The following is a 22,432-nucleotide window of genomic DNA, read 5'->3' on the forward strand; positions in this document are numbered from 1 at the left end:
CATAACTTGAACAAGATTATACTGTTAAACAAGCACAAAAAAAAGTGAATTATTTAGGGAATACAGAGTTTGAAAGCTACATGATCTCATACTTTGAGTTGAGAGACCATTCTGGCCCCATTGTTTCCCGTAAAGTGTAAAGCTATGAAATCCTGCTCATAAGCTTCTGAAGTTTTCACTAAGATGCTTTCAAGAGTTTTGTACATTTACCAGATGAAATGTCGTTTGAAAAGGGCCTAAGTGATGCATTGAATCTGCAGAAGGAGGACCGTACACTGATGCACCTGCACTTTGTTCATGCTCCATTATCACTGTGCAGACGACACATTGAAGTCTGGAGACGACAAAAAAAACGTTTCAGGTTCAATTGGCTTAGAGAGACGGGTCATCATCTCTCCTCTCATTTTATTTGGCTGAGTAAGTGTTGGCCTTTTGCATCAAATGTTTATAATCTAACTTGTTTGTGTTGTGTGTTTCTCCCGTTATACTTTGCGGTCACTAAAAGTGAGTGCATGCTGTAGCCCGTAGATGCTTCATTTACTCTACTTACCCTTTCTTTAGTTGTGTAAAAGTTTCAATGGCAAAAAGCATGGAGCAGAGTGTGAATGGAGCTAAAAGAGAAGACCAACCGATTTTATGTGCAAGTCTATTGTAATGGTAAAAGATGATAAACAAAACACATAAGAAATCCGTCAGCGGGTCAGGAAGCTGTTACATCAGAGAGGAACTTGAATTAGACTTAATCAACAATCTCAATGAAGATATGCCAAGAAATAGTAGAAGTTGATCTAAAAACATTGGAACATGCAGCTCTTTACCGTATCTTGCCGACCATAAGTTGACATCTGTCACCAAAAAAAAAAGCATCATGAAGAAGGTGGAAAAACGTGAAACTTCCTGTTGTTCCAGAACCATCTGGGAAGTTTTCTTCATCAGAATAACCGTTTTTCCACTTTTCTCCAGTCCCCCACAAGTTCCTCACACACTCTGTCTTGAGATTGTTGTCATTTTCTGTCGTAATTGTTTGGTTAGAGTCAAGTTTAATGAAACCTTCTGGTGCAAAATACAGTGAAATGTGCAAAAAAGAAAATACTCGTACACACTCTCCATAGCATCTTGGCTTTGAGGCTGATACTTTCAGGTCAGCGTCGCCAATATCTTAGCTTGGCTCTCTTGTCTGATACTCTTAAACTTTTTTGTTAAATCTTGTGTTTTCTTTAAAATTTTCACCATTTGCTTGGTGGTTTGGCTGGACCGGCCTCGTGTTTGACACCCCTGCTCTAAATTTTGTGTCTTTTTGATGAAAACACAGTAGTAATGGAGGTTTTTCTGTTGTAGTGTAGCTACTTTCTGTTGCTATTCAGTGACCTCTACTGGTCTCAGATGGTATGATATATAGGTTATTCAACTAAAATAGTGTGACCTCTCTAATTAAATCTGGCTCTGCCCTACACAGTAATCCTAGTTAAATGCCCGTTGCCTTTTTGTAGCCGAACCAGAGAATTTGAGGACAGGTGTGCCAAGAATACATTGTGCAGTGGAGCAGTGGTGTCTTCACAAAACAGATGGGCTGGTAAAGAACATGGGATTTGTGCTGAGATGTTTTCCGGGCTGGTCTATATAAAGTGTCGCCATAATCACACAAGACGAGTCTCGCAGTAAACGAGGAGTGTGTCCTCTATAGAAAGCCACGTTTAGATTTCAATGCATCTATTGACATGGTTGAGATTTTCTGCCTTCGTCACGTACTTTTCTGGGGTTTTTTTACCCCCTCCTGCTGCGCTCTGTCTCATTGTGCTTTCAGAGCTGTGTGTGTGTGTGTGTGTGTGTGGCGGTAGCCTCGGTGTGTTCTCCCCCTGTATGTCGGGTGTGAGCTGAATTCAGGATGTATGTGAAGAGACTGCAGCACAGAACGTCTGCTGGATCAGACAAATCATGTCGACCTCCAGTATATGGAGTCATAAATATTTAGTTCAGTTCTCTTCTTCTTGATTTTCTGTCATGTGTGTGAGAGCAGGATTTAGTAACGTGTATAGCTCAGCCTCCTGCACGGCCTCGCCTCCCGACACATTAACCAGCGACTGCATTTTGCCCATGTCGTTCCACCGCTCACGTTGTTGCAGTGAGCAGCGGCTGCAGCTGTTGCACATTCATATTGCGGAAATGCAGGGCTGACCAGCAACCAGCATGCCGTCTGTGCAGATGGATGAAGTGGAAGCGTTAATTTAATCTTTATTCTCCAATACCCACACTTGTTTTTATAGCATCGCTTGTGTTTCTGTCCAGATTGTTATGAGTAAGTTGTGATTTCCATATTGTCTCACTGGCCTTTGTAGGTTTAAATGAGATACAAGTTATAAACCATCAACTTCATCGTCAAGAATTTAAAAATTGTCACAAAATATTAAACGCTGGCAGCAGCGTTTCAAGTGAAAATGCATCGTTGTTGCGTGTTCGTTTCAGAAACGTCTCGGACACGACAGGTGGAACCAAAGCTCTCAAACTTGGACTCATCAGACCAAAGCACAGATTTCCACTGTCCATTCCTTGTGTGTCTTGACCCCAAACCAATCTCCTCTGCTAGTTGCTTTTCCTTAGTCGTGGTTTATTAGCAGCTATTTGTTCATAAAGGCCTGATTCTCCTCTGAACACTTGATGTTGAGAGTGTCTGCTACTAGAATTCTGTGTGGCTTCTATCTGGGCTCTAATCTGAGGTGCTGTGATCTTGTGATTTCTCAGGCTGGTGACTCAGAGGAACTTATCCTCAGCAGCAGAGGGACTCCTGGTCTTCCTCTCCTGTCCTGGTCCTCATGTGGGACAGTTTCGTCGTAGCACTTGTTGGTGTTTGCGACTGCAGTTGGGGACACATTCAAACTTTCAGGAATTTTCAGAACGACTGAACTTCAGTTCTTAAAGTATTGATGGACTGTCGATTCTCTTTAGCTGATTGGTTCTTGCCGCAAAATGAATTCTAACAGAATACGCAGTCTGCTGTGTACCAGCCTGAGTTCTGCACAACACATCTCATGGTGCCGACCCCATCAAGACGGCAAGAGATTCCACAAATGAATCCTGACGGGCCTCAGCTGTGGAGCGAAAATCATTTCTGGTGACGACCTCATGAAGCTCGTTGACAGGAAGCCGAGGGTTTGCAATGGCGGCGACTTTGACGGAATCTAAAATATCAAACATGTTTTCAGTTATTTCACACTTATTTGTTACTACATAACTCCATATGTGTTCATCCATAGTTTTGATGCCTTCAGTGAGAATATGCAATGTGAATACTCAAGAAAAAACATTGAATGTGTGCATTCTGGTCCTAAAGGTTTTTGTTTTTTTTTCTTGAGTAATAACTTGCTGTTGCTGAATCAGAACTTGAGCACCTCAGACGTTCATATCAGGGTTTTATATAACGACCTCCACACTGTACATCCAGCTTGACCCAAACTTGCCTGAATATGTGATCATTGTTCTTGTGACAGTGTGTTAACGGAGTACGACTCACCCCGAGATGATCACAGTCCCCCTTTTGTACTTACTAACCAACAGGTAGTAGCACTCGCTTGTCGTTAGGCTTTCCTAGTTTAGTGTAAGTTTGCGTGTTTGCAGCTGCTGCCTGAAGCCAGACGGTGTGTGAACTGCACCGGCTGCCGCTGTGGACGGTAACGAGCCGCTGCCTGAAGGTTTGTGTGGCTGCTTAACAAGTCAGAAACAGGGTTTGGTTGACGCGGAGAGCAGCCAGCACGCACAGAGAGCCGAGCGCCTCCCGACTCGCCTCCCCGAAGGAGAAGTGGATCGACGGGCTGTGTCTGTGTGTCTCCCGTCTGTGCTGCAGGATTCGAAGGCTGCTCCATGGTGCCGTCCATCTACCCGCTGGAGACGCTGCACAACTCGCTCTCCCTGAAGCAGGTGGACGAGTTCCTCAACCGGGTGTGCGAGAGCAGCAGCGAGGCCCACGCCAAAACTATGAAGGGTAGGTGTGCAGGACCTTCCTACGTGAACTTCAGTCCAGTCCGACCCTTCACTTCATGACAGAACAGAACACTAATGCTCCAAATATAAAATCTCTTCTGAAAGTTTGAAAGGTTCTGACGTTGAAGTCTCTCCTTAATGTAAGGTACCTTACAAATTAGACACATACCTCCAATGTCTTTGGAGGTAACAATTTAACTTGGTCCTCTGTCCACTAGAATGTCTGTGTTCTCCCATCGTTAATGTTTCTAGTGTATTGTTCTCTGCAGGCATGTGTGTGTGGTTTTATTACAAAAACAAAGCAACAGCACCCACTAGTGCCTCAACATGAAAACTACATCATTTTCAGCAGCGATGACCAGATGAAGCTTCATGAACCACTGTCTTTATTTTCTGACCCCACCAGATGGTGTTTTCAAACATTTTTGGAACAGACGGCACCATCGAGTAGCCCCAGAAAATAAAGGCAGCGGCTCATGAAGCTTCATGAAGCTTCATTTGGCCATCAATAGGTTTCAGAGTTTCTGCCATTTCCATGTAAACGGATATCGTTTTCAAAATGTCACCCCATAAAGGCTAAACCTTTCTGAAATGTAAGTGCATAAACAATCAGTGTTGTCGTGTAAACGGGTTCCAGTGTGCTCTGAAATAAATGCTTGGTGTTAAATCTCAAAGCAACTTGCAGATCTGAGACACTTCACATGTGCAGACGAGCTGCCTTGTGGCTCAAAAGCATAAAAAGCAGCTTTTTAAAAAGAGGTTCCTGTGTGTTGCAGCTCTCTCGGGCTTGTTCGACTCTCAGAGCCAGACGTCTCTGTACAGCCCTCAGCAGCCTCTGTCCTCCTCTGGATCCGAGACGTCCCTCAGACCGCCGAGCCGGCCTCTGTGGCGTGAGTGCTCCCTGCATTTTCAACTGTATCTGGATCAATGTTTACCTGCTTTCAATTTCCCCTGATGCGTGTTTGCACGAGGCATTTTCCGACAGATTAAGTCCAGAAATATCTGCACGCAGTCAAGCTGTTGTTGTCACTTCAAAGAGGGTAAACACGTCGTGTGATGGAGTTTGTTTTAAAGGGACTCCTCACTTAAGCTGTTATTAGAGGATTGAATTGGCCGGGAACATGAATAGTGTTTGATAATAATCCACATCCCACGTGACCCTTCTCTACTCCCTAAAATACCATTTATACATATTTAGTATTCATGTAGTTTCGCTGCCCGATGCTGATCAGGCTTTATTATCGCCTCAAAGCCTGATTTTATTTATTTTTTTAAACTAACCCACAGACTTTCTGCGCCATGCAACTCCCATGTGTGAAAATGAGTAAAACCGAGAGCAGGAGCTTCAGAGACGATGCTCACTCAGCAGAAGCTGGATGAAGATGAATGGAGGCGTCTGCTCGGGTCAGCGTGACCTTCACACGCAGCTGCTCGCAGAGGTCGCCTCACGGACGTGTGTTTATCTGCGGCGACCCCGTCATTACCGTGCTTGGCGTTACCAGGCTACACGCTGTGGCAGCTATTCGTTTAATAACGGCGTCGTGATGCTTGTAAATAACGTGATCATTTTGGCCCTTTAAAAATATAAAAAGCTTATATGGGAATAAAATAGTCAAAATTACAACTAATTGAGAGAACGTGTGCTGAAGTTTTCTTACATAAGTTTGAGTTTATTTAATTTAAAACATGGACAACACATATTAATGAACAATCTGATCCATGAGATGAACATTTCCAGCTGTGAGAAATTCTGATGTTTACTGCAATTTGACCACTGGGGGCGCACTTCAGTCTGGATTATGTGGAAAATCAGTTGAGGTGATCAGGATTACGACACAGATGTAGAAATGGTTCTACGTTGAAGATCATTTCTAGAGTTTTTAAAGTTATTCTGATCATAATATGAACTAGCCGACTATATTTTTGAGTCCCGGCTACTTGTGGCTAAATGTTTTCTGCCTTCGAAGATGTAAATGTGTAAATCATTTTTTTTAAATATGAACAATTAGTACCACAAATGACTGTGATCTCTACCTAAAGCCAATTTTAAGGAACAATTTTGGTGCACAATGCATTGAAATGTTCAGAAACCTTCTATCGCTTGTTGCAATATAAATGTTTTTACAATCTCACCCTGACAGCGCGGCTGTGAGGCGAATGCTCGTTTGGTAGCTTTCATGGCAGCGTCACTGATTCCTCCGCTCGGCTCTCAGTGTTGTCTCACTACTCTTAAAAGATTTGTTGAAAAACATCAAATGTTTTCTTTGAAATTTGTAGTTTTTGTTGGTGGTTTGGAGCCTTTTGCAGGCCAGTTTTTGCCAACGGGTCTTATGTTTCACACCCCTGAACTACACTGTATAACACTATATATATCTCTGGACATTACAGTTCTACTTTATTACATGAACTTGCTCTGTATATATGACGAGACAGTTTATGAATTTCCCTATATTGGGGAAGTCTGAATATGTGAATATATGGAGCCCTGAAAAGAAAAACTCATGAAGAGAGAATTGGATGAAACCACGCTCGAGTCTGTTAAAGACAGAAGTAAATTCTTCTTCTTCTCTATTTGCTGGTCAAAAAAAGCAGATGATAACCTTCACTGTAGAGACGGGGTGAACTCCGGGGGAACTGACGGAGCTTCCTGTTGTTGTGTCTGTCCTTTCACATCACACACACTCGCATCCTGACTGCTCGGGGCCCAGTAATGACATCTGTATTTCCGTCACACATTAACCGTTCTCTACATAAATTTGCGGGTGCAGAACGTCGGGAGATGTCTTGTGTGCCTGTAAAGAAAACCCACTCTTTCTTTTGCTCTCTCTGTGAAGATGGCAGCATCCCCTCCAGCACCGTCTCCAGCGCCGGCCCCTCGTCCCCGGTCACAGACCCCTCCGCCATGAACTTCAGTTTCAGTGAGTAGACGTCGGGTGGAAAACACAGGGAGCCCCGGGACGTGTCCGAGGGGGACCCCGGGCTTCTCCACGTGCTGCTCTGAATACTGTGGAGGGAGAAACTCAAACTGTAAATAAAGCTACTGATACCAAGCGTGGACTGGATTCAGCTCCGGTCAGCGCCAGCCTGAAGACCACCGGTGCCTTCAGTGTGAGGAACCTGCTGCCTGTCGAGAGTCAAGTGCCTGCTGCCGTTTGCTCTCTGATTTAGTCTTTAGTTCTTCCCGAGTCCGTCAACTTGATCATTTCAGACACACACGTCGACCCCCCTCACTGAGAATCAACCCTACCGGAACAATCCAAAAGGATCTAATCTAAAGGATGAGATGAGATCAGTAACACGTTCACACTGGCCTCATTTACACATTTTTTAAAAATCAAAGCACTATTCTTTTGTTGCGTCTGGGTGTCTGTTCGCACGACAACGGCGCTCGGAATCACTGAAAATGTCTGTGTGCTCGCCATTGTTAATGTTTATAGTGTATTTGTCTCTGCCAGTGTGCGTGTGTGTGTGTGTGGCTTCATTTGAAAAAAGAAACGGCACCCACTAGTGGCCTGACATGAAAACTACATTGGACAACCAAAGAGGATTTCTATCACGAGTGACTCTTAACAGTGGACATGGACATTCATCTGGACCACGTTGGCTTGTTATTAATGGTGATTCTCAACTGTTAAACTCCCCAGAGGAATCTAGACCGGGAGTCATGAGACGACGGAGGCCGCCATGTTTGTTATTGTCCGTCTACTGAGCATGTGCGGAATTAGTTACTGATGTGCATGCGCAGTAGCGGTATCTTCAAAGTGTTGAGTTTTCGGCGGCTCCGAGCACCACTGGCGTGTAAACCGACACCCGGAACGCAACGAAAGTTTTGCGTTTTCGCGGGAAATAGTTGCCGTGGAGACGGGCCATAATGGAGCCGGTTGAGATTTACTTCTACATTTCCAGTTTCAGAGCAAAACTACTCTTGTTGATGTTGTCATTTACCATCTGTCCTGATCCTCTGTGTTATCGAAACAAGAAAACGCTGGACCTCATTATTCACACGTCTTTGGAAAATGTATTGTAACCAAAGCAGCTTCAGCCCCAAACCGGGTCTGCTTACGAAGACCCCCGGAGGGATACGGGTCATCACTTTTTAGATGTCAAACCTGGACATCAGCTGGAAACTCCCAAAATCACTTCACACGGACTCAAACTGCTTTTTATTCCACCTCGTACGTCTAAAAGTCCATTATTTTTGCTTCTTTTTGTTTTTCTTAACCCGGATCTTTGTGTAACTGAACACTGAAAGCGGCCTGAACAAACTGCCTCGTGCCTGCGAATGTGCCTTTGAGATTCTTCTGCCAAACAAATTCAAGAAACTTGGTTTTAGTTCAGTGTTGAATGGAGGAACCACTTGATGAGGTGAGTACTGACAGAAGGTAGAAGTCAGAGAATTCAGTTGTGTCGTATCCAATGCAGTATTTATGGTAGTAAACCTGTCCAGAGGAAGATCCACAGGCTTTATCCTCGCCTCCAGTGTGATTTCACTTTAAAAAAACCCAAAAGAAATGTTTCCAGACTTTGACCGAACCCTGTAAAATGCACAAAGTTTGATGTCTGTTTTTTTTTTTTTTTTTAAAGTTTCATAACTGCTTTGTTGACAGGCAGTCATGTTGAGGCAGGATCACCCCGAGGTAAACAAACACCCCGCTTATTTCTTCAACTGAGAGTGAACTGACCTCCATACACTGAGAAGCATCGACTGAGGACAAATCTACCTTTCATATTCAAATCAGCAGCGATTTTCAGCTGCGCGTTTACGTGATTATTTAATGTGCTGTTATTTAAAGAGGCAGCGTGCGCTCGGCTGCAGGTCTGCAATGTTTGTGATGTTTCTGACTTTGTGTTGAGAAACAATAAAACATCAATCGCAGTGGAAACACGGAGTGTCCGTCACACAGCCTCTGTCTTTACTACTGAGGGACACTGGACGTGTGCTTTATTAAGCCTAAACAAGAGACCAGTGTCTCTCTGAATGTGAAAAGCTGCTTTAACATTTTAGCCGCTTGCTCCGGCGCTGTCCCGTGACGTCGGCGACGAAGCAGTCGCGTGTAGACAAATATCTGAATTGGCACCACATGTGATGGAGGCCTGGGTCCGGGGAGAACCAATCAGAACCGGGTCGCATCTCCCCGCAGTGTGAACGAGGCCTGACTGCCATCGCAGCCGAACCAGAGGGAGAAGAGAAGGGAAACAATCCTGACAACCAGCAGAGCGGTAAAAGACTAGAGCAGTTTGGAAGAAAAGTTCCTTTTCCTGACTGTGTGGAGGTTCGCCTACTGAACGGTATTATTACACGCATCGTCGTTGAAAACACATTGTTTTTATTTGTTCTTTTTTAACGGTAAAGTTGATGAAACGTTTATAAAAAAATGAGCCTGAATGTGAGCAAATAGAAATGATTCAAATATATTTTTTTAAAAACCTGAATATTTGATAGAATTGTATTATGTAAACTGATCTTCACATTTAAAAATGCTGTATCATGTAACTTCCCATCAAAGTAGTGAACTGTTGAGTGGTTCGTGACTTTTCGCCTCAGTGGCTGGCGAGCAAAGAAATGTGCAGATTTTCACGAAGGTTTGGGCACGTTGAGGCCGTCAGTGCAGCAGAAGAAAGTCGGCGAGCTGCAGTTTAGTTTAAGTTTAATTGGGTCACATTTTCTCCTGTTTCTCTTGGTTTGTATTTACTCTGTTCACCATCTTTGATTCCCGCCCCTGCCTCCTCGCTTCTACTATCTCCTCCGGTACTTTCCTCCTTCATCACGACCTTTTCTTCTTTTCACCTCTCAACATCTTGTTTACCTCCTTTTATCATTATATACTGTAGTTCCTCCTCCTTCTCCTTCACCTCTCCTTCCATTGTTTCTTCACCTTCTCAAGAAAAAGAAAAGATAAATAGATATATCTATACGAACAATCACACTGTCGCCCTGCAGTCTGTGACACGACTGTCAAGAGAAGTCAGGTGAGGCGGGTCAGACCCCAGAGCAGCTTCCTGTCTAACAAGGTTCAACAGGCCAAGTCATCCCCCCCCCACCACCACCACCATCACCTCCACCCCCACCCCCACAACAGCGCGTTCAGGGCACAGCCATAGGTGAACTATGTAGAGTGTAGAGCCTCACCATCATCCTCTCCTTCAATGTTCCATTGGGTCCAATCGATGAAACCTTGTTCCCCCAATGGTGCATTAAAATACTAAAATGAGAGGAAGTAAACCTGTCATTCTTTCCTCCTTACTTCATTTCTTCTGTCTCTAACCTTTCAATCTTCTCTTCTCTTCTCTCCTCCTCCTCTCCTCCCCACGTGGATCTTTCCTCTCTTCTGTCCCCTCTTCGTTTATCCCCCCTCGTCTCCTCATCCCTCGCTCACCGCTCGCCTCTAAATGGCTTTTAAGAATAGTGATGACTCATGCCTCGTCCTGTTGCGCCCCATGCGTTGCCATGGTGACACCCCCAGATGTAATCGACTCCTCCTGAGAGACGGCGGCCGTATGAAGAGAGACGGAGACTGCCGACTCACCGGAAGCCAGAGGCTGATGTCATTCACTCAGTCACACACACACACACACACACACACACACACACACACACACACACACACACACACACACACACACACACACACACACACACACACACACACACACCACCTGTTACGACAAATTAACAAGAGCCCCTTTGACTCGCAGACCTTGAGAAGACGACCACTTCCTGGTTGCGTGTTGCCATGTGACCTTTATCAAATTGCGCTCATGGATCAGCAGCGTCACACAAACGGCTCATTAATGGCCACTAAAGTGCCGCAGCTCACTTTTTCACAGATGTTTGGAGAAGAAATTGCCAGCAAAGCTCTCGGTAAAGGTGAAACTGCATCGAGGACACAGGTGGCAGGTTACACGTTTAACAATCGGGACTTGATGTGAAGTCGCTGCTCACAGCCGGAGGAAAAGGAAAAAAATGGATCCACAAAAACATCACAGGGAGGGAACTTTTATTTTTTTAAATCATAGTTGGGAGTCATATTTCCGCTTTTAGGCAACACTTATTTCATTCTGGTCATGAGAGCCACAACGTTTTCAAGTGAAAAAATTAAACTCTGCATATTTGGGTGCCAGTTTAGAGAACGATGCTGCACGGATCCACTTGTAACGCAGCTTTTAGAAAACGGCTCCCGGAGTGGAACTTTTTGAAAACCCTTCCAACTACGTCTCCGTGGAAACTGGGCGGGGGGGACGCTTTGGCTCTGTCTCGAAAACATCCACATCGAAAACATCCACACCACAGTCGTAGTAAATAGTTCTTCAGTTCATTTCGTTTCAGAAAAGTGTTTTGTTTACACGGCAGCGCTTCACATCACTGATCGCATTCACCAATTCACACACCGATGGTGCTGCCAGGCAAGGCGCTATCAATGCATTCAGAGCTATTTCAGGTTCAGTGTCCTGCTCAAGGACACTTCGTCATGACTTTGGCACGTGGGGATGGAAATCGAAATGGCGAAGCTCCATTAGCAGACAACCGCTATGCCACTGATGAACTGGGTGGATAAACTGCTGCGGGTTGTGGATCTTTCATTTTCACCCCAATTTCGCGACAACTGTGGTTAAAAATGTGACTTTTTTTAAAAACGCGCGGCAACTTTTTAAAAACGCTGTGTGAACTGGGGAGAACGGCACTTTCAGGAAACGCCCGGGCTCCGTCCCGAGTCGATGGTGAAAGCGCTGCTACTGAGCATGTGCACCACTGCCGTGGTAAACAATGTTTTTCCTCCCGGTCCATGTTCTCCGGGGACGTCGTGGTTTTAGGATTAAGAGTCGCTGCGAGAACAATCCAACTTCATCATCCGTCCAAACGGAGCCTCGGACTTCAGTCGCTGTTTCAAGACAGGTTGAGAAGAAACACGGAACAAAGCGATGGCTGTTCGGTAGGTTAGATGCTGGGATGAACTCATTCGTTAATGAGAATAAAAAAGCTGAATTGTCCCTCATGTAGGCCTGTTTTGTAGCAGATGAGCTGTGAGAACGCTGTGGGTCAGTTTGATAACTCAATAACTCAGTTCAGAGGAAGTTACATCAGGACTCAGGAGCGTTAAGAGATGATTGTTTTACATTTTTCTTCATGGAGACCCCCCCCCAACCCCAAAAAATAAATAAAGAACAGCAGTTCAGTTCAGACGACTTTATTTGACTAGAATGACTATTTGACCGTACCACTAGAATATCTTGAAGGAAAAACGCTTTAAAATGCCTTTAAGTAAAATTTACTGAATTACAACGAACAAACAGGCAAAATTGCCCCAAAACAAAGAGTCAAAACTGTTTAAACAGTTAAATTATCATAATTGGCACACAATAAAATCAATTGTAATTGAAACTTCATAAATGGAAGATAAGATACAGTTTTTGTAATTTACTTTCTATCAACATTACATTTGACCTTTATAAGCTGCAGGAGCCTCGCTTTAAAGGTTGACGGTGTTTTTGTGGCTCCATCTAAATTGGATTTGGTGGAAAGTCGGAAAAAACGTCTCTCTTGGTCATAAAGGTTGCAGGTTGCAGACCTCTGTGTTAGGGAGCAAGGCGGCTTCCTCTAGTTCCTATTACTACTACTATTACTCACTGTGATGCGAGGATTCTGCTCCTCCAGCAGGAAGCCGTCCCCTCACACCTTCACGGTGTCACCAGGGTCTGCTGGTCACCTGAAGTTTACAGTAACAAAGCCCCCGAGGTCGGAGGGACGGGTTCACACAGGAAGACAGCGCGAGGTAAGCCCAGAGACAGTCAGGAGGACGTCCATCCATCAGGCGCAGCAGGAATCCATTGGCATTGATCTGTCCTGGTTTCTCCTCGGGGAGTGTTTTCCTTCAGAGACCATCAACCCCCGTCGTCTCCAAAGACGCCCGGTGGAAATCGAAGGCGGCGCAGCTTTTGATGAAAGGCCAAGCGTCCCCTGATCTCTTGGTGACGCAGACATGAGGAATCTGCTCTGAGGAAGAACTGAGTCGGAGCAGGTGAACCGACGTCTCTGAAAAGCTTTTTAATTCTTTTTAACTGAGAAGTTTACTTCTTTTCTTTTTTTCTCTCCACCCATTTAAAATCAATAATACACCTAAAACTGATGAATAAAAACACCCAGAATGGTTAAACTGTTAAAATGACTACAAAGAAAACAACAATACCAACTTAACTGCTTCAATTGGAAACATCGAACTGAATCAAGTCCTTCAGACTTAATCTAATTCATTAAGTTATTTAGGGTTATTTTAAGCAAATAATTTAAGTTGGTCCAACTATTTCCTGTTTTCAGTGTAGAAATGAAAAACAGCGAAAATGTTTTTTTCTTTTTAAAGTCAACAAAAATAGGACTGAATGGGTGAAACGTTTGAAATGACTGAAACGGCCAAAATCTACTAAAAGACGTAAACCAGCAGTTGTGGCCAAAATGGATGAAATCAATTTTAAATAAATAAATAAATGAAGAAATCTAACTAAAATGGTTAAGAATAACTCAAAGCACTTGATGAAAGATAAAAATGAAAAGCAAGTGAAATGGCTCAAATGGTTAAAAATGTGAAATAATAATGCCAGAACTGATACTAATAATAATACTAATACGATTCCTCTTCCTCCTACTAGTATTACCAATACTACTGATACTAATAGTATTACTACTCGCGCACGTGCAGGTCAGCGCGGTCGAATGCGTTTCAGACCTGAACCTTCAAATAGTAACTGTTGGTCCACTCCAAACCTGATGATAAAGAAATTCAACTACTTTTTAAAAACCTGAACAGGTTGACATTTTGAAAGCAATAAAATGGTCCAATTTCTTCAGTATTCAGTTTGTAAAGATGTATCCTGGTGCAAAATCAGACGCAGTGTTAAAACCAAGTCCCCTGAGGCATTCTGCAGCCTTCATGCTCGTTTTTAGAAACACACTCTCCCTCGACTGAAATCAAAGTTTTCCTCATCAGGCGACCAGCTCTGTCTCACGGGCCTTTTGTTTGACTCTCCTGACCTCGTATGACCTTGTACACCTCCCTGTCCAGTGTCTCCCTCTCCTGTTGGAGACCTAGACATAGATAGACGCTTCGTTCCGTGCTGGAGAGTGATGCAGGCAGCGACGCCGCCATATTGGATGGGGCAGCTCACTCTCCGGTAGGGCCTGAGTCAACGGGAGTTGACGCAGAACGAGCAACTTTGTCCTTTTGTTGATAAAAACTCAAAGGAGAGTGGAGGAGAGCCGACCAGAGGACCTTTTCTCAGCCTTTCCCTGAAAGTGTACTTCAGCCCGATGGAGTATTTATATTTGATATGTTGCATAAAGCTGTGAGCATCATGAGTCTGCTCAGATTAAAATCTCTCCCGTGATTCTGCAACTCTTTTCTCTTTTTACGCATACTCACATCTACACTTCTTACATATTATAAATTCACAGTACACAGTCCACTGTGTGTGTGTGTGTGTGTGTGTGTGTGTGTGTGTGTGTGTGTGTGTGTGCGCCTGAAATAGTTGCATTGAATTAAATAAACTCACAGCACACAAAAACAAAAATATGAAGACATGATTGTGTTGTTAGTGTGTACATAATGGCCGTCCCCCCCCCCCCCCCCCCCCCCCTCTCTCTTTCTTTCTCTCTTGCTCACTCTGTCTGATTGTTTCTAAATAAACATTTATCATAATGCCATAGCATATGTCAGTCTTTATAAAAAAGCATAATTCAAGGTATCTCAGCATTAATAATCCTATTTTTTATTCATGAAAATTCGGGGAGAGATGATTATTACAGGCGGACTAAACCTTCCTCAGTAGAAATAAACGCACTGGAGGTGCAGGGTGCCCCATCCAAGATGGCGTCGCGCTGCCACATCAGCTCCAGTAGGCAGCGCCAGTCATTGAGGCGTCTCCGTATATCATGTCTATGGTTGGATACCAGTAACCAGGAAGTCACCAGGAAGTGAGAACTTTCCTGAGAAGTAAATGGAAACTCTGAAATTTCCCAATAAGAAAGTAAGAAAACTTTCCAAGAAACACATGTTGCTGATGTCCCACGACATCTGCGGCGTTGCTGAAAAGCAGGTGAGCTGATGTCGTTTATTTAAGTTGCCTTCTGGAGATTTTAGCTCATTTGAGATAAACGAGGCGAGTTTAGTGAGAAAATTACCAGAAAGAACAGTCGTGCCTCGACGTGAGGGAACGTGTTCACCGGACTTCGTTAGCGGCTACTAAATTGTAATTTTTCCACGTGAACAATGGGGTCTACAAATAAAGTTAGATTTGAACACGTTTGTTCTCGTAACTTCAACGCTCCCAACTTGGAAGTGGGAATTTCCCAACTGTGTTACCAGGTCATTGAATCAGTGATTTGCTTTGACTCCTCCCGACCCACGGGGTCTGTGCGTCTTCCTTATATTGACCTTCTTGTTCCAGTCGAGTCTCCCGCTGCTGTCGGATTCCGACAGGAAGTAACCTGGAAGTTCTCGCCTCCGAGCCGGGAAAATATATCTAAAGGAGAATTTCCCCACGGGGTGAAATTCCAACTCTTTCAATTTAATTTGATCTTCGTTTCATTTTTATTCTATCACGTCTACTTTAAATTTGAATCATTATAATCCACATTTTTTTCTGAAATAAATTTGAGGTGGATTTAAAAAAAAAAAATCCCACTGACAGAACTCCAAACTTTAAGGATATGACTGATTTATTTGCCACTGTAGTACAATATTAGTCCATGACAGGAATTTACTGATTTGTCCCAACATGAATGTGATGTGTGTTCAGTTTTTTTTAATTAAATGTAAATGAAGCACATTTCTTTTGTGACAAACTGGTGCATGGTTCCACATATAAATAAAAAAAAAGAACAATAAAGTATTTTGAGTGTATTTGCAGTATGTTGGAGAGTATTTCAGCTGTTGCTCCGTCAGTCAGATTACGAGGCATTTCATTGGTCTGAGACAAAACACGTAATAACCAAAGCACAAACTTATGAACATTTCTAAAAATGAAAACGACACGTTGTCGTGTTGTGGAGGGCCTCGGTTTCTGCTTCAGATAAGTTGAAGAGGCAGTTGGATGTTTTCCTCATGAACTACAATCCCTGATGATGCTATCAATAAAAGTGTGGTTGTACCTGGAAACGCTGTTTTCCAAAAAAGACAAAATCCGCCGGCAGGATTTAGATGTACTTTAATTGATGATCACCAGGCTGTTTCCCTTTTACAATGAATCTGCAGTAGTTCTAGTTTTACCAGTTAAAGAGACAGAGAGATATTGAATATTGCGCTGAGGAAGAAAAAGGTAATCAAGATTAATACAATGCAAAAAGAGAGAGAGAGAGAGAGAGAGAGAGAGAGAGAGAGAGAGTCAAACAGAACTACCAATACAGCGTCTTCTTAACAACATGTTATAGGGCAAACAAGAAAAGCACAGCCCAGTATTATATTACTGTCGGTCATTTCAGTACCAGTTAAGACAATTAGCTTTTTTTTTTTTTTTTTTCTTTTTCAAATATACCTCTTTAAAATAGCATTGTATTTTTTTTTTTTCATATATTTATTTACTATTATTTCCATGTTAAACAATTACATTCAGTATTATAACTAAATAAATCACATGCAGAGAGATTAGATGGAACGGATGACACCATATGCTGATCTTTGATGGAGATGAAATTAAACTGAAAGATGCATTTTTTTGTTGTTGTCGTCTTTGATATTTTTTGTTTGTTACCTTTCTGTACCTTGTCAGTTTGTGTTTGTTTTAGCAGTTTTCTGTAGGATAGGTTGTTGGATCGGCCTCGGTTTCTGGTTTCTGTTGAGGTTCATATTCAATTTTCTCTGATATGGCGTTTTGCATGTGTTTCAAGTCTTAGTCAGGAAGAGGAAAAAGTTGCAGCTGTAGTTCGTTAGTGTTGTTTCTCTGGTTCGGTTGTAGGATTTCAGCAGCTTTCTCTACAAAAAAGAATCAAACCTTTTTCTTTCTTTGGCAAACTGCAGTGACCTTTGGCCGGTGACCTTTGGCCGGTGACCTTTGGCCGGTGACCTTTGGCCGGTGACCTTTGGCCGGTGACCTTTGGCCGGTGACCTTTGGCCGGTGACCTTTGGCCGGTGACCTTTGGTCAGAGCAGAGCTCGCTCTCTCGCTCTCTCGCCTCCAGCCTGAGTTTCTCTCTATGTTCAAGGTTTTTTTTTTTAAATGTTTTTTTTTTTCTTGTTTTGTTTTTTAATCTGTTGTTTTTGATCCAGCAGCATTCATGTGGTAGTACCAACTCTACATTCAGAAAAATAGATCTCCTGTTTTAGTGCATTCAGTCTCTATACAGTCATACAGTTTCAGTTGAGTGGATTCACAGCTAAAGTCCTCGATGAAACTCTGGAGGTGTTTTGTTAAGGGGGGGGGGGGCTGCTAACTCCCGTCCCGCCACATCGGATGCATACGGTACGGTAGAAAGTCTCGGCTGTGTCCTTCACTGAATCGGCGTGTACTTGTGCGTAACCAGCTGTTTAATATACAACCTGCATCCGACTCAGAGATTCTCCCGCCTGGGGGGATTAGAAAAGGAAAGAAAAATGTCGGCTGAGATTCATATCGAGGTTTTCTCAGAGCGTTTCACGAGGGGACGAGAAGAGGGACATTCAGCGGCGACCTTGCCATCTTTGATTTGAAGCCAAGGGAGAGCGGGCGGAGCGGCGGCGAGGTACGGGCAGACTTCACGGGAAAAGAAATTGGCACTGGTCCTCGCGAGATTCTGTGGCGACTATGGAAGAGTCAATGCTCTTAACGTCAACTGATTTCTGGAGATCCAAGCCCGTCCGTCTCTTAGCTTCAAATCAGGCTTCAGAACAAAAACAAAACGCAGTAGAGTGACCCTGTATCTAGTAATCAAAATCAGGAATCCCGCCTCGTTAAAAAAGATTCCATGATTTCGACCTCACATTCATAGTTTTATTTAAATCAGAGGTTTTCAAAGTGAAGAAGGACTCAAATACAAATTAGTAACAGATTTCTTGAAGTCAATAAAGATTAATATTAACAGATTTTGGGAACCATTTGCAATAAAAAAAAAACAAATCAGCGTTTTGTTGCTTTTTTAAAACATTTTTTAGAAACACTGGCATGTAAGACGACGCTATCTAGTGACAATCCGTCTGTAGTATTTGCTCATTGTCACATCATTTCGGTAGAATTTACCAATATTTGCCTCATCATGACCTGCAGAGTCAGAGTAGGCCAGGTCATGGCTTCGTCATCCTAGGGAAACCAAAATAGACAACCTCGTTCATAGCTACTGCAGAGTGATGCATCATGGGGGATTTGGATTTGTGTGTACGCAATGCTGACTGAGTGTGCAACTGGCTTTTGCCTCATACAGTAAAGTTAGTTAAAAATATGCAAGTTTGGTTTGAATAATTACCGGTTCTACCCTCTATGATGAATAAATTTGTAATATCAACTCGGTACGCCGCATCCCGCTGGTAAGTTGTGTTGTTGTGTGTCGCCCCTGAATCAGTCAGGTGGGACCCCGGAGGAGCCCCGACCCACACTTTGAAAACCAATGATTCTAAAAGACTATTTCAAATTAATAAAATCTCAATGAAGAGCTTAAAGAATTTCTTTTTTCCATTTCGACATGCTTTTATGTCTGATTTCAGTGCTTTTCCTAGAAACACTCAACTAAAAAAAAAAGCATTAGCTTCACAGCAGAACATTTTTAAAATCTGAAGCCAGAACAAATATTAAATAGTGAGTTAAAGAATGACTCGAATACGATCTCATAATTCCCTGGAGTCTGAAACATGTTTCACATCGAACGTTAAGAACAACTCATGCTGCATAACGTCTCAAAAACTACAAGGAAACGCAAACATTTCTACGTTTTAACAGCGTCCAGTGCAAACATACTCGTCACATTCATGCTCATTCTATAAATATTACTGTGGGATTAACATCAGCCCGTCGCCGGACGCTCGGTCCGGAGGAAACTATCATACGTCTCATGTCCTAAGTGAAAAGGTAAAATATGCTACGACACAAACTCTGTGCTTCATCGACAGACTAATAAAACCACCTGTAACCGCGACGTCACTCCCTCCTCCAAGAGAGTGCTTTCCTATTTGGTGCAATTCTTTTGGAGGAAACATTCAAACCGGTTGGAGAGCGTTATTTCAGGAAGTGGAATCCCAGTGTAGATTGAAGTGGAAGGAAACGGTTTGGGGTCGTGGGTGTGAACTGATTGGTCCTTGGTTTGTTTGTTTTTGTTACCCTGCTTCAAAAATGCCTGACAGAATATCCTCCAAAAAACCACAAGCTAAAGGCACGTGAACGAGTCCTCCTGTAGCACAACCTCACGCATCTGTTTCTCCGGGAAAACTCCCCACCCACCCACCCCGCAATCGTAAATGGAAATATTGCAGTTCCCACCTGGAGGGACGAGCAGAGGAGCTCTGGCTGCTACATTTGTCTCAGGCTCCTTCGTTCCCTGTGTGACGCCAGCAGACGGGACGATGTCGCCGAACAGGAGGAAATGACACAAACTTCAATCCAGAAAAAATGCTGCGTCCCCTTAATCCAAAGCATCGCCCCAAAACTCAACGTAATCTATCGAGATGAAACACTTACCCGACACTGGAATAGAACCAATGAACACTGTGAGAAAGACTTAAAGAACTGTTACAGCCAGCAGAGACATGATCAGGATAGAAATATCGTCCCTTTACCCAGCGCCTACGTTTTTTCTTTTTTTTTTCTTTTTTTACGTGAGCAGAGACGGCCAAACAGTGTAATAAACATATCTAGGCTATACCGCATTCCACACTTTGAAGGCTGGCTAAAGAAACGACTGACCGTACGAAGTTCTCTCTGAGGAGTCCGAGTCTAAAAACGCAAGCGCCATGCAGCAGCTGAAGCCGATAAGAAAAGAGTTGAAAGGGTGGCGACTCCGGACACCTCCTAAAACTTCACCACGAGAAGACGAGAAGGAACCTTTTGTTCGTTACATCACATCGGTGATTTATGTGTCCGTTGACGAAATTCCAGACGTGTACTGTAGCGGGAGCGCATGAGCTTCGACTCGGCGGAAAACAAAGCCTCAGATCAAGAAACGCTTCCGGGTCTTGTGCGTCAAAGAGATGAAGGAGCGGTCTCTGATTGGTCGCGTCTGAACTCTGATAAGTATTCTTGTTTTTGGCCACTAAGTGTCTAGACGAGCTGTGAGTCCGAGGGTGACGTCCGTCTATCTGCTGGATATGAGATAAAAGAAGCTGTCAGGTGTGAGCATGTCATCAGATAACACTTGTTCAGGTTATTATCTTTTTTTTTCTTCTTTTTTTTACCACATTTGCTGCTAGTTTAAGGAATGTGTTAGTGCAGACATTTAACTTACAGAAGAAAGCATAAAAGTACAGTTTTATTTGCCTGATGATAAGCGTAGACCCTTAAAGTTTTAACTTTGACTCAGGCTAAAGGAATCTGGTGTTTGAGGCCGGTACATTAAGAGAGCGAGAATCTGTGAAGAAGCAGAGAGCGCCCCCTCCAGACGAAGAGGGCGGAGCGGTGGTGGTGGTGGAGGGGGTGTGGTGGTGCAGGAGGCAATGCTCGTCAAGCTCAGAACTCGATCTTGCAGGCGGGGAAGGACTCATCCTGCATGACCACGGTGCTGCTGGAGGCCAGGACCATGATGTTCAGGTCCTGCTGCCTCTCGTGGGTCTGCTGGTACCACTCCCGGGTCACCTCGGTGTCGTGGGTCGGGATCAGAGTCACCTGAGGGGGGCGAGGAAAGAGCAGGTAGCATTCAGGGAGAAGAAGATGAAACCAAAGTGAAATCTAGTCTTATAGTTCTGTGAACAAATGGACGTTAATCTGCAGAGAAAGATGCAAAGATTAGCGAGCGAGTGAAGGATCACAGCTGGAGATCTTTCATTTTTTTGGCATTTTTCCACTAGTTCCTCCTCAGCCTGACTCGACATCACTCTACTTTCTATTGACGCTTTTCCACTATGTCTTAGTCCCACTACCAGGTACTTTCATGGTACCTGCTTGGCCGAGGTTCCACGCTAGCTAAGGCGAGTAGAAAACGTGACGTTGGCAGACGGCAGGCCGTTGATTGGCCCTCGTGTCACGACACAGATGAGTCAAGAGAGCGTCTAGTTCACCCGCCATTTTTTTAAACCAGATCACAACAGAGATGGACACACCGAAATAATCCCTGTGGAGCAGCGACGATGTGCAGACGTTTTTTTGTCCGGCGGCGACCAGAGGATTCAGAGTATCGGGAGGTCTCCGAACCGCAGTGTTTTGGATTACCTGGTTTGTCTGTTAACTGGTGACCGGCTTCCTCGAGCGTCCCCTTTTCACAGCAGATGTTAAAAACCCAGGCAAACGTCCTTTAACCACATTTCCATTAAAGTTTAAAGTATCGTACCGTTTGTTTGTCTTGTTTTAACATCAGCTGCTGCTAACGGCTTATGGCAGAAGTCACTATTCAACAGGGGCGCCAGTGAAACCGAAACACCGGACAGTGAAGCACGATCATAACAATCCACATTTTGTAATATTATTACTAAAGATATAAAAAATTATACTATTTAATTTATCATTTGAGCTGACATCCGATGCTTGTTCGCTCCACATAAAGTCAGTAGTGAATACTTGTGCACGACGGGGGAAACCTCTGATGACTCTGCCCACGCCATGGTCGTACGATATACTGTAGTGGAAAACGACCGAGGCTGAGTCGAGTAGAGGCGAGAAAAGTAGAGTTAATTCGAGTAAGGATGAATAGTGGAAAAGCGCCTTTACAAAATACCCTGAGGAACATTTTTAAAAGCTTTAGATCAGAATATACAACAATCATCGTTCACAGCAGGATGAGTTGTGGTTGACTGTATTCTCAGACTCAGATCCCGTTTACACAACGTTTCAGGTGATAACTCAACGTTTTTGTGTTTTCGTTACAAAATAATTTCGTGTTTACACGACAATGTTTTGAAAACGATGTCCCCTTACAATGAAACGGCAGAAACGCTGAAAACGATGTAGTTTTCATGTTGGGCCACTAGTTGGGGCTGTTGTCTGTTTTTGCAATGAAACCACACACACATGCGCAGAGAACACCCACTAGTGGCCCCACATGAAAATTACAGGAGAGAACCAAGGTGGATTGCTATCACGAGTGACTGTAAAACTACCAAGTTCCAGGAGAATCTGGACTGGCAGTCTTGACACTCTGGAGGGAACATTGTTGTTATTGTCCTTCTACTGAGTATGTGCAGAACAACTATTCACTCCGGCCGTGGTGCACATGTGCAGTCGCAGCGTTTGCGCCGTCTACACGAGCCGAAGCCCGAGCGTTTTCAAAAAGTTCCACCTTGGGAGCCGCTTTGAAAGAGTTGCGTTTTCAGGGGCTCCGAGCACCATTGTTGTGTAAAAACACCCAAAACGCAATGACAGCT

The 22,432-nt window shown here is 43.7% G+C and overlaps 2 protein-coding genes across 4 annotated transcripts in view; one reads left to right on the forward strand and one right to left on the reverse strand.

Annotated features, from left to right (window-relative positions):
• The window catches only part of LOC308116287 (inositol hexakisphosphate and diphosphoinositol-pentakisphosphate kinase 1-like), a 69,347-nt gene extending 60,441 nt beyond the window's left edge, over positions 1-8,906 (forward strand). The window contains exons 27-30 of one of the 3 annotated variants that reach the window (XR_013935766.1): positions 3,839-3,976; positions 4,752-4,865; positions 6,810-8,340; positions 8,583-8,869. Coding sequence is in view for 2 of the 3 variants with exons in the window: in XM_080474383.1 (XP_080330509.1) it covers positions 3,839-3,976; positions 4,752-4,865; positions 6,810-6,901 (344 nt within the window). In the remaining variant the exon portion in view is untranslated. Of the gene's footprint in view, positions 1-3,838; positions 3,977-4,751; positions 4,866-5,262; positions 5,608-6,809 lie in introns of those variants that run through there. The other 2 variants (XM_080474383.1, XM_080474384.1) reach the window with 2 other exon arrangements.
• A 10,830-nt stretch (positions 8,907-19,736) lies between these two features.
• map1ab (microtubule-associated protein 1Ab) overlaps positions 19,737-22,432 on the reverse strand; it is a 90,370-nt gene continuing 87,674 nt past the window's right edge. The window contains exon 7 of the mRNA XM_080474481.1: positions 19,737-20,741. Coding sequence (XP_080330607.1) covers positions 20,586-20,741 — 156 coding nt within the window. The 3' untranslated portion in view covers positions 19,737-20,585. The remainder of the gene's footprint in view (positions 20,742-22,432) is intronic.

Source organism: Lipophrys pholis (assembly GCF_963383615.2).
Source record: "Lipophrys pholis genome assembly, chromosome: 11".
Lineage (NCBI taxonomy): Eukaryota > Metazoa > Chordata > Actinopteri > Blenniiformes > Blenniidae > Lipophrys > Lipophrys pholis.